This window comes from Herpailurus yagouaroundi, unplaced genomic scaffold (assembly GCF_014898765.1).
Source record: "Herpailurus yagouaroundi ecotype Mexico unplaced genomic scaffold, PumYag 199, whole genome shotgun sequence".
NCBI classification, from domain to species: Eukaryota; Metazoa; Chordata; class Mammalia; order Carnivora; family Felidae; genus Herpailurus; species Herpailurus yagouaroundi.
Genome location: NW_024412430.1, coordinates 16,234,247 through 16,245,284, shown reverse-complemented (window position 1 = coordinate 16,245,284; position 11,038 = coordinate 16,234,247). Strand labels below are relative to the sequence as shown.

At 48.8% G+C, this 11,038-nt stretch overlaps 1 protein-coding gene across 1 annotated transcript in view; it reads right to left on the bottom strand.

Annotated features, from left to right (window-relative positions):
• Positions 1–5,377: 5,377 nt before the first annotated feature.
• The window catches only part of SLC1A1 (solute carrier family 1 member 1), a 42,388-nt gene continuing 36,727 nt past the window's right edge, over positions 5,378–11,038 (bottom strand). Inside the window, exons 10-11 of the mRNA XM_040449464.1 lie at positions 9,677–9,811; positions 5,378–7,586 (exon numbers count right to left, since the gene is read on the bottom strand). Coding sequence (XP_040305398.1) covers positions 7,340–7,586; positions 9,677–9,811 — 382 coding nt within the window. The 3' untranslated portion in view covers positions 5,378–7,339. The remainder of the gene's footprint in view (positions 7,587–9,676; positions 9,812–11,038) is intronic.

Genomic DNA, 11,038 nt, shown 5'->3' with positions numbered 1-11,038 from the left:
ATTTATTTTTTGAGAGAATGTGTGTGAGCAGGGGAGAAGGGCAGAGGGAGAGAGAGAGAATCTTAAGCAGCATGAAGGAGCCGCGGGGCTCAATCCCATGACCCTGGGGTCATAGCCTGAGCCGAAATCGAGAGTCGGACACTCAACCGACTGAGCCTCACAGGTGCCCCAAGTTTTATTCTTTTCATGCCTGAGTAATACTCCATTGTATATATATATACCTCACATCTTCCTCATCCATTCATCAATTGATGGACATTTGGGCTCTTTCCATATTTTTGCTGTGACTGATAGTGCTGCTATAAACATCAGGGTGCACGTGTCCCTTCGAATCAGTGTTTTTGTATCCTTTGGATAGGATTGGTATTCTTTACATGTTTGGTAGAATTCACTAGTGAAGCCATCTAGATCTGGACTTGCCCTTGCTGGGAGGTTTTGGATTACCCTTGCTTTCCATTTGCATGGACTTTTTTTTTAGACACTTTGAGGCACCCCCTCAATGGTTAGGAACACAGGCTCTGGAATCCGGTTGGAGTCCCAGCTGTGTGAACTTGGGCAGATCACTTCATCTCTCTGAGCCACAGTTCCCTTATCTGGAAAATGGAAAAGTAGGAAAATAATACCTGCTTGATAGGAGTGTTGAGAAGGATAAATGCCATTAAGCGTGTAAAACATTTAGGAGTGTGCCAGGCACACAGTTCACACTTGGTAAGGGTAAACAATGACTGTAAGCTGTCTTGAAAATTTTAGGCCACTCCAAAGTTGAGTTAGAATTAATACTCTAGCTTCCTGGCCTTCTCTGGCTGTCAGTGTCTGGTCAAGAATGTTGACACTTTGGGGCACCTCAGTTGGTTAAGCATCTGACTCCAGCTCGGGTCATGATCTCACGGCTTGTGGGTTCGAGCCCCGCGTCGGGCTCTGTGCTGACAGCTCGGAGCCTGGAGCCTGCTTTGGATTCTGCCTCCCTCTCTCTCTGCCCCTCCCCTGCTCACACTCTCTCTTTCTCTCGAAAACAAATAAAAGTTAAAAACAAAAAAGAATGTCTATACTGGAGCCAGATTGCTGTGTGAGCTCAGTGGTGGTCCCGGGCAAGTGAACATCTTGTGGCAGTTTCCCCGTCTTTAGAAAGGGGGTACCAACACTACCTACTTCATGATGCTGTTGAGGTTAAATGAGTCAGCATATGTCAGGTGCTAAGAACGGGGCTTGCCACGCAGTAACTGCTGTGCAAACATCTGTCCAGTAAACAAAAGCGAGCTTCCCGTGTGCTGTTCTCCTGGACCCCCGACAGCCATCCTAGCTGCACTCATCCTGGCGGGAGAAAACTCCCTTGGTGACTGTAGCAGCTGGGCCAACATCTTGAAAGAAACTGGACTGTTACTTGACTTTGAGTGTCATCTTTACAGAAGGTGATGACACGCAAGAACAGAGTATGTGCCAGGGGCACCTGCGTGGCTCAGCCGCTTTAGCATCCGACTTCGGCTCAGGCTGAGATCTCACAGTTTGAGTTCAAGCCCTGCATCAGGCTCTCTGCTGTTAGCGCAGAACCTGCTTCGGATCCTCTGCCCACCCTGCGCCCCCCCCCCCCCGCCCCTCCCCTGCTCTCTCTCTCGCCTTCTCTGTCTCTAAATAATAAATAAGCATTAAAAAAAAAAAAAAAAAAAAAAAAAAAGAATCAGGTAGGTGGCTGGCTGCCTGGAATGGTATTCCTGGAATGGGATTCGAGCAAACTTGCCTTCTTGGCAGAAAGGCAGACTCAGTATCCTCGCAGCCTGGGTCAGCCTTGTTTGCTTTTCTGGTTTTCTCATGGACTACAGGTGGTATGTTTTTCGCACTGGCCCCTCCTGACCTGGCAAAAGAGCTTTGAGTTTGTGTGTGCTTAATGTGAAGTTGACACATTCTTGTCCGTCTTAACTTTTCTGGTGAAATTAGGAAATGGCGGGACTAGCGTCTAAACCCCAGGGAATTAAAGCCAATTTGCGGTGCTGGGAAGACAAAAAGCCAGGTGTTGGGGGAAGATCAAGCTGGCGTTCCTCTTGCTCCCGGTGCTGCTTTATTAATAACTTAGGTATGAGTTACATAGTAGCACTTTTCTGACATGCAGCAGGCCCACCCAGGTTCCTAGGACCTGGACGTTTCAGTATCCACTGGTTCATTCTGGAGAAACATTTTCCCCTCCCGGGAGTCTTCGGCTCAGACAAGCCTTGCTGCTGGGCTCTCATTATTCTTGCCGAGCTAAGCGGACACCTCGGAAACACAAACACTCCTCAAATGAAAATTACATTTGTATGCTTGGTGGAAGATCAAAGTCATGTTTCAAATGCACGTGCCTTTAGCACTGTGTGAAGAAGGCGGTGCCCCTAAAATGAAACAAAGCATGTTTGCAATGAAGCGACGGTGCCTTTTCTCCTGCGCCCCCGCTGGGACCAAGCCCTCCATTCGTTTCAGCGGGTCTTATCCTCACCCTGGAAAACAGGCCTTTCTCTGCAGGGCCCGGAGGAGATGAGGCAGGACCTCAGACCCTCATTTCTTCCCCTGGTGGCCAGACCTTTGTGAAATTCCCAGAGGAGGCAACTTGGCATTCTCTAATTGCCCTGAAATGAAGGAGGAGGATGCGCCGTCCTCATAACCTGGCTGACAGCTGTCCTGAGTCTCGGAGGAACGGCAGCTACCAGAGCCACTAATGTGTCAGGAAAAGTCAGCTTCTTGAGGGAAAATGGGGTGGGGGTGGGGGGTGGGGCGTGCGTCGTGGGGCGGGGGCTGGGATCCAGACACTACCGCTCAGGAGTTTGGTTGATTCTGTATATTACTTTCAGGACTTCTTTGCCTCCATCTTTTGATAAAGGGCACTTTTCTCCCTAGGTACTGACGCCTGATTGCACTCCCCGAGGCCAGGGCTTGGAGCTCCAGGCTAGTGAGGCCCCCTAGAGATCAGGGAACCATGTCTAGAGGAGGTGGACGCTTTTCCTTCCCCTTTCCTCCAACGAGAATAACAAAAGGGATACTGATTTCATCTGGGCTTTGGGGGTTTACGGATACCTGTGCGGAACCTCGTGATACAATTGGCAAAGTGGAGATTTGTAGACGGAACCTGGAGTGTCTCAGTAATCCCAGAGACGTCCTCCAAATCACGCGCGGCCCTGGATTTTCCCAGTGACAGAAGAAATGGTGCATCAGGGGTGTGGTTAGATCTTAGCGCTTAAGAGTTGTGGCCTCACGTAGAGCAATGTCCCCAGGCATCTCCCACCCGTGGTCAGTAACTTCATACGCTGAAATGCAGCACCTAATTCAATGTATACAGATCCACATGTTGTTCCCAAAGCTAATGTCACAAGGCCTCCTTCTGGTTTATATTCTATGGCTTTCACTTAAAAGATCTAAGATTGCAGGGAGGGAGGCGTACCTGCCAGCACAGGAGGGGATGTTAAGCCCCGTGTGGGGCCCAGAACAAAGTCTACTTCCGGCAGGTGGGGACAGTTACATGAGATTTATGGACCAAGATGGCAAAAGTGAACTTCACGTTGTACTTTGATTTCAGAACACGTGAAGGGGTGTGCTCTGTGAATGTGCTTCTTAGCCTCACACACGAAGCCCGAGCACTTCAAAGCCCTCTGTGTGTCTCACAGAAAAAAGATTGCCAACCATCGTTTTTGCTTAAGCCCCATGTGATTTTTTTTTTTTAAGTTATTTTGGGGCTCCTGGGTGGCTCAGTCGGTTAAGCGCCCGACTTCAGCTCAGGTCACGATCTCGCGGTTCGTGAGTTCAAGCCCCACGTCAGGCTCTGTGCTGACAGCTCAGAGCCCGGAGCCTGCTTCAGATTCTGTGTCTCCCTTTCTCTCTACCCCTCCCCCATTCATGCTCTGTCTCTCAAAAATAAATAAACATAAAAAAAAATTAAGTTTACGTATTTTGAGGGGAGAGGCGCAGAGAGGGAGGGAGGGAAAGAATCCCAAGCAGGTTCCATGCTGTCGGTGCACAGCCAGACAGGGGTCTCGAACCTACCAACAGTGAGATCGTGATCTGAGCAGAAATCAAGAGTTGGGATGCTTGACTGAGCCACCCCCCTCCCGCCACATGATCTTTTAGGAAAGAGGCAATATTCTAGGTCTTATACTGTTTAAGTGAAAATGTCCCATTTTCAGAAAGAGCTTTCCCTTTATAGAATGGGGGTTGCTTATTAAGTTTCACTAGGTTGGATTTACTGTTTGTTCTAATAACCCAGGTAAGGCCAAGTGGTGAAAACTATAATTTTCGCTCATGTCAGTTGGATGTCTGTGGGTGACCCATGTAAGTGGGGGACGAGGGTGTACAGGACTTTTTGGCAGGAGGCACTAGCTTTTATGAAACGTTTCATGTGCTACGTGCATTACGTCTATTTTCTCATCTAATGCTTAAAGCAGTCTCACTGGGCTCTGTGATCGCTTGCTGGGCAGTTAGAAAATACAGAATAGTTGCTTGGCAAATTGTGTCTGCTTGGCATCATGTCAAGGCTCTGCATGACCATTTCCTCTTTCCGTTCCAGAAGGGAAGATTCTTAACATCTGCAAAGCCAACACCATTGCCGGCCCACTGCCTGATTATAAGCCAAACACAGTTTTCTCAAGCTATTCTAAGAATGGGGTGTGTTTTTAATAGAGGGCCTCGTCCAATGGTTTGTTGAGAAATAGTCGTTTATGAGAGCTAACACCATCCCTCTGTATAGGAGTAGACTTTGGGCAAGAACCGAGTCATGGGGCGGTGGGGGGGGGTCCTGCTCAAGTACACTTAATCTTCCAAGCAAATCTGTAAGTGATGTGTTGGGTGTTTTTATCTAATGTTGCCTCAAGGAGGAAACTACTCTGAATGAGTCTGGCCACAGACTAATGTTTGCAATGACAAACATTTCTGTGAGACACTGCCCTCCCTCAGTAGGGCCTAGGGGGTTGTCCATTTGTTTGCTGTCTGTCTATCACAGACTGCTAGCAGGGGCACCAGCAGAACCCTGTCGTGACTCAGGTTCCAGGCAGGACCTCCCTGAATACAACATTTGTAGTCTATCGTCCCATTTCTGAGGGCAGGAATGGTCCTTCAGTGAAACCAGGTCGCCGTCATATTGAGATAAGACTACCTCCCAGTATAGTAATTTCTGGCCAAATCACACCTTCTCCATCTCAGCCATAAAATATGGATGAACTATTTATAATTTATGGCACTGCATTTCAGCCTTATCATCCCCACTGATTCACATGAAGAATCAGATTACTTTTCCTCAAGCCCGGCTTTTTCATTCTCGAGCATAAACAGTTTTGAAAACAATAATCCGTTTACAATCTGTCTCCACCTTCCCACGCCCCACCTGAGTGAGATAAAAGTTAAAGGAAGAACAAGGCAGGGGGAGAAGAATGACGGAAGTATTTATTGAGACTGAAATGGAACATTGGTTTCTTTTTATGAGTTAACAGCACAGTGTGTTAAGAGGCTGGTTACAAACTCACTCCAAAATTAGGATGACCTACAGGTCACAAACAGCTCTGCCAACTTGAGTGCCTCCAGTCGGAGACAAACGGCCAAGGGGGTAGGACCTCTCGGGCCTGAGATAAGTTATGAATACAGTTGCGTTGATAGTTAGATTTACCTCCAGTGAACACCCCCGGTATTTGCAATTTAAAACGCACGTGGAATCAGTCGCTGGTCCATATTTGCGGTGTTTACATGACAATCCAGTATCACTCTCTTGTAGATTTCAGGGACAGGTGGTCAACACTGAGCATTTATTTACTTTCCCTGTACCTTTGGGACAGTTTCTAGTTTCTTTGATAGAAAAGCGCAGGCTTAAACTGGCTACTCAATACTGCAGAAACAGGATTATTCTGGATCTCATTGTAAATACAAGTTTTTCTGTTCAGTGTTTATTTACAAGATGAGTGCTGAAGCATACTTTTTAATAAGCTATCTTCATAAATTAGAAGAATGACCGGACATGGATTTTAATTAAGCAGGGCCGAGGTGACTAGATTAACCAGTTAGGACAATCGTCCCTTCAGGAGGAGACAAGTTTGATACAATGGAAGAATTTCCCTGAACCACAGATACCAACATCTCGTGTTGTGGGGATCAACTCGTGGACTTACTCTGCAAGAATCCAGGGTAAGGACGGTGCTTTTCCGGCCAGGGTGACTTGTTCCATCCACCAAAACCATATTAAAGTACAGTTTAGCTGGTAGTTTGCCACTGTTGTTTGGGCCCTGATGGGTACGAAATGGCAAAGAATCGTCATTTTTTGAGTGGGTGTAACTGACCTTGGAAGAATGAAGCCTTCCAGTTGGATAAAAACACATCCAGCCTTAGGTGAGTGACACATCTTCATACTATCTTATATAGAGCCGATATGGATTCCTTCCCAGCAGTAGAGTCTAGAAGTTGTACATGAACGGCCACCTTACCATATCACCATAATACACGTCTGCTATGAGGCTGGTACACAGACGTGGAACAGACAACACAATTTTTCATTCTCGTGCTCCTGAGAGAGGAGTTGGGATAAGCCCCAAAGCAGATCTGGATTGAAATCGTAGTTATTATTCAAGTACAAGGAGAGCTCTTTATTTCCCATTGACAGTTCAATTCTGATCTCTGTCTGGCAACTTATATGAAAATAATAAATATATACATATCTATATATATATCTAGCTCTATACTGAACACTGGGTTACCAGTTACCAGTGTTCCAATACAGTACATTGAAAAAAGAACCCTTCTCCCTTCCTGCAACACCCCTCACCCGTCTTGAAACTGTTATTGCAGAACTGTGCTGGTCTGTTTTCCTTCAAAATAGTTTCTTTGACATTGGCTGGAGATGAGTTAAAAACGGACAATTTGGCACATTAAATGGGGGGGGGGGGCAGCAGTGGTAGTATTTATATGCATTATAATCTATAAAAATGTGAGAAGTCAAAGGAAATCCATGCCAATAGAAAGCTTGAGTAAAAATTTGTAATTAAGGAGTCTTTTTAAAAAAAAAACCCAAACACTGGACTGCGTATGAGAAAGCAAGTTTTCTTCCACACCCATTACCTAATCCAATAGTTACTACTCTACCTACTTCCAAACTTTCTCATAGAATTTTTACATTGCAGACAATACAGCTTTCCTTTTAATCTGTTTTCTTTCATGGTACCCCACCTGGAGAGCAAAAGCGGTGAATCCAAACATAGAAAATAATCTGGAGGTCTATATATCAAATCAAATGTACAATTGGCCATCAGTGTGTTTCTTCTCCTTACTGAATGTTTGAATTTGCTAAGAGATGACTCTCAGGGAGATGTCCTTCATTGTTCCTGGTCCTATGAAGCCAGGGGTTCTAGAACTGTGAGGTCTGGGTGAACGAGATGCTGTCGGACTTGTCTACCGCAAAGCCTCCGTTGACATAGGACTTCTTGGTGTCTGAGTTTTCGTTATCCAGTATTGTGGATTCCAAGGCAAAGGGGTTCACGATGTTGACTTCAGATGAAACATCCATTTGCTCCAGTTCCTTCTTGGAGAGCTTCTCCACAATGCCCGTCCCGAACGCATCGCCAAGGACGTTCACCATGGTCCTGAACCGATCCCTGGGGAAGAGAGAGGGGGAGTCAGACGGGAGGCCCAGATTTCATTTCCATTTGCCACCGGAGACAGAAAGGGATCTGGAGCATCCAGGTACGAATTAAGCAGATGCAGAGAGTGCCATCCTCGTGGCGGGATGGGAGGCTTCTCTCCTCACAGGTCCAGGGCAGAAGGTGGCTCATGAAAGTACAGAATGAGTAACCAGGTTCCCTGGGCGTGTGCTCCCAATAAGTCACAACGGACCCTCGCAAGCCCAGCACCAGTTTCCCCAAATTCCCTCCTCTGCTCCCCAAGAAACGTGAAGAGAGTCTTTACAAATATTGTGGGGGAGCCGAGGGAGGCTCAGAATTGAGTGAGCCTCTCACTCCTAACCTCCGTCTTGGGGCATTTCCCGGATCTGTCTCAGCTAAGGTGAGAGGCCCCTGGGGGTGGTGTTTCTGCCAAAGGGGGAGTGTGTGTGTGTGTGTGTGTGTGTGCGCGCGCGTGCCTCCAAGTGTTCCTGTGCGTTTGTGTGTCCCTGGTGTAGTCATTTTTCTGCACCACCAGGTCCCTCTAGAAGCAAGCCAGCAGGGACACAGGGTCAGAAAACAGAGGTCAGCCGAGGAGCAGCTTTCTCCTTATGACACCCCCAGCCGGCCATAACCCCGAGCTTGGAGAGGACCCTGTGGCAGGAAGGCGCCCTGGTGACAGAACACTGGAGCACTGCTGGTGGGAACTGTGCACGTGAATACTTCTGTGAGAACTACACCTGTGGGACAGACCTCCGCATCTGGGCGCCCTCCTGCGATTCAGAATGAGGCCATGGAATGAACCAGACCCTGGTACGAACCAACTAGAGTCTTTTTATCCCATGGATCAGACTGGACCTTTGGCTTCTCTGGGTGTCTTGGAAGTGAAGGTCACTGGTTCCAGAAGAATCGAGCAAAGGAGAGAACTACAAACCCACCATGGTCACTAGAAGGAAAACTAGAAGTACTTGCCTCAGGGGTGGCGTATCTTGGCAAGAAAGGGGTCACCCCCGCTGGGGCTGGGGGACACAGCCAGCTGCTGAGGGGGCCCCCATGGCACGCCTTCCCCGGGGCAGGAGCCCGGGCCTTCCGGGGCGTGACTGTCTTCACCATCTCAGCTGCTGTTTGCAAACCACACAGTGCCGGACTCCGCGGTAACCCTGGGCTGGTTCCGAGTAAAGGCTCGATATGCAGCTACACTCACCCCTGAGGGCCAGGGGACAGAGCGAGACCAATGCACAAAGCGGGTACCAAGATAAAGCTGGGGACCAGGCTCGTTCCAACCTGAACCATGGGGGGAGGTCACACAAGGCACGACCTTGCCCAGAATTTCTGCTGTGTTCGCCAGCCCTCTGTGCATGTGTCCATGCACGCACGTGTGCGAGAGTTAAGATGCAAATGTTCCAAATCATTCTAATCCTAAAACCTGCCATTTATTGGGCAAATGCTGCCCACCAGACACTGTTCTAGACACGCTGGTCACATGAGCCCACTCAGACCCTGCACAACCTAACGAAATGCACAGAATCTGTCCCATCTCGCAGATAATGCAACTGGGCCTCTGAGAAGCTAAGGGACATCCTCGAGGTCAAAAAGCTGTTGAGACACTGAACAGCGATTCAAACTCCAGCTGGTCTTTCCCCACAGCTCCTACCATGGCCCCTGATGATGTTGAAGATCTCGGGAAGACGGGCTGACTTCAAACCAGGCGCTTCTACACCTATGACGCTGACCCCGGGCCCAGGATAGGGGAGGGTGGCCTGTGGGGTTTGGAATGCTTGGGATTCTGTCTTCACCTTATCATTCTGTTGATCTCCTCCCACCCCCGACACCCATCCTCCAGCATTACCAGGTAAAACAAGCTAATGGAGATCACTGGCCTTTTAAAATCACTGCCGCAAGTTATGAGGAGTTAATTTTTAAGCGCGTTTTATCAGATGGCCTGGCCAGAGGGAAATTGAAGCAGCAACGGATGGCTCATGAGGCAGTGGCAATCTGAGGACAGAATGATGACAGACTGCAGGTTCTGCAGGGCGGGGAAGCCCGCCTCCCCAGCCGGCAGAAGCAGCGCACTTATTCCAACTCACAGGAGCCAGTCGACAGCAATGATGAGGGTGACGTCCTCGGCGGGCAGGCCCACGGCACTCAGCACGATCACCATGGTCACCAGGCCGGCCTGCGGCACCCCCGCGGCTCCGATGCTGGCGGCCGTGGCCGTGACACTGCAGCCAAAACACACGAGCCGAAAAGGAGTTAGACACCTGTGTCTCCCTTCAGGGCCCCTGGCCTGGAACCTTTAGTCCCGATGGCTGTTACCACCGTGTTCCCCCCACATTGGCCGGTCAGGATCTGTTCTCTGCTGAGCATCAGCTCTGCCTCGTTAGGGAGCGGTGCGGGACCGAGAGAAGTCCATCTCCTTCCGCGGGAGACATGGCAAGTCTCTCTAATGGAAGGAAAAGGAGACGAGCTGCCTGAGCGCTCAGAAAATGAGCAAGAGGGCTATTCAAGAGGAAGGCGAGAGTTTTACCACCTGGGGTGTTTGTGGAAGGCATCAGCTACCTATCTGTGCGTCCATCCCCTTCCATAAGCGCCAATTACCTCGCTGCCTGCCTGCCTTTCTCCCTTTGTCCATCTGTTCACCCAGCCAGTCATCAACTGGCATCTCATATGTGCCAGGAATTTACGTTGCCTTGGAGGATGGTCAAAGGGAGGGTGGTCTGGGTGGATGGCAAGGGTATTTCCAGGGAAGACAAAGGAATGAGGCTGTGGTCAAGCACGTTTTATGCACTTTCTTGACATCATGAGACTCTTGGCTTCTGGGAGGTGCCCGATAGGGCACTGAACTGAGAACCAGCCATGCTTCCTGTGCAAGATACAAGCGTTTATTCCTGACTGCTCCTTTGGCCAGTGGATGCACTTGCTGCGAAAGGAAGAGGGGTCTGGAACGAGGAAAGGCAGCCAAGTGAACTTCCTTATGACATATTTAAAAAGACCCCTCTTATGGGGAGCCTGGATGCCTCAGTTGGTTGAATGTCTGACTTGATTTCAGTTCAGGTCATGATCCCAGGGTCAGGGGATCAAGCCCTGTGTCAGGCTCTATGCAGAGCATGGAGCCTGCTTAAGATTCTCTCCCTCTCCCCCACTCTGCCCCTCTTCCCTGCTCATGTGCTCTCTCTCTCTCTAAAATTAAAAAAAAAAAAAATTCTAAAAAGATCCCACTTGGGCAGGTAAAATGTGGTGCTAGGGATTCCTCTCTTTGGAATGTGCCATTTTTTGTCAACAGTATCATCCTTATTTAAGTCTGGTCATTTTGGAGGAAACCATGCCCTGGAAAGTCCCTGAATTTGAATGAACTTGACGGAACACCCACTGTACTTTCTGGACACATGTTCTCATCCTTAGTCCAAGGAAGCCACTGGGTTGAAAGGGGGAAGATGTAGAAACAGTCC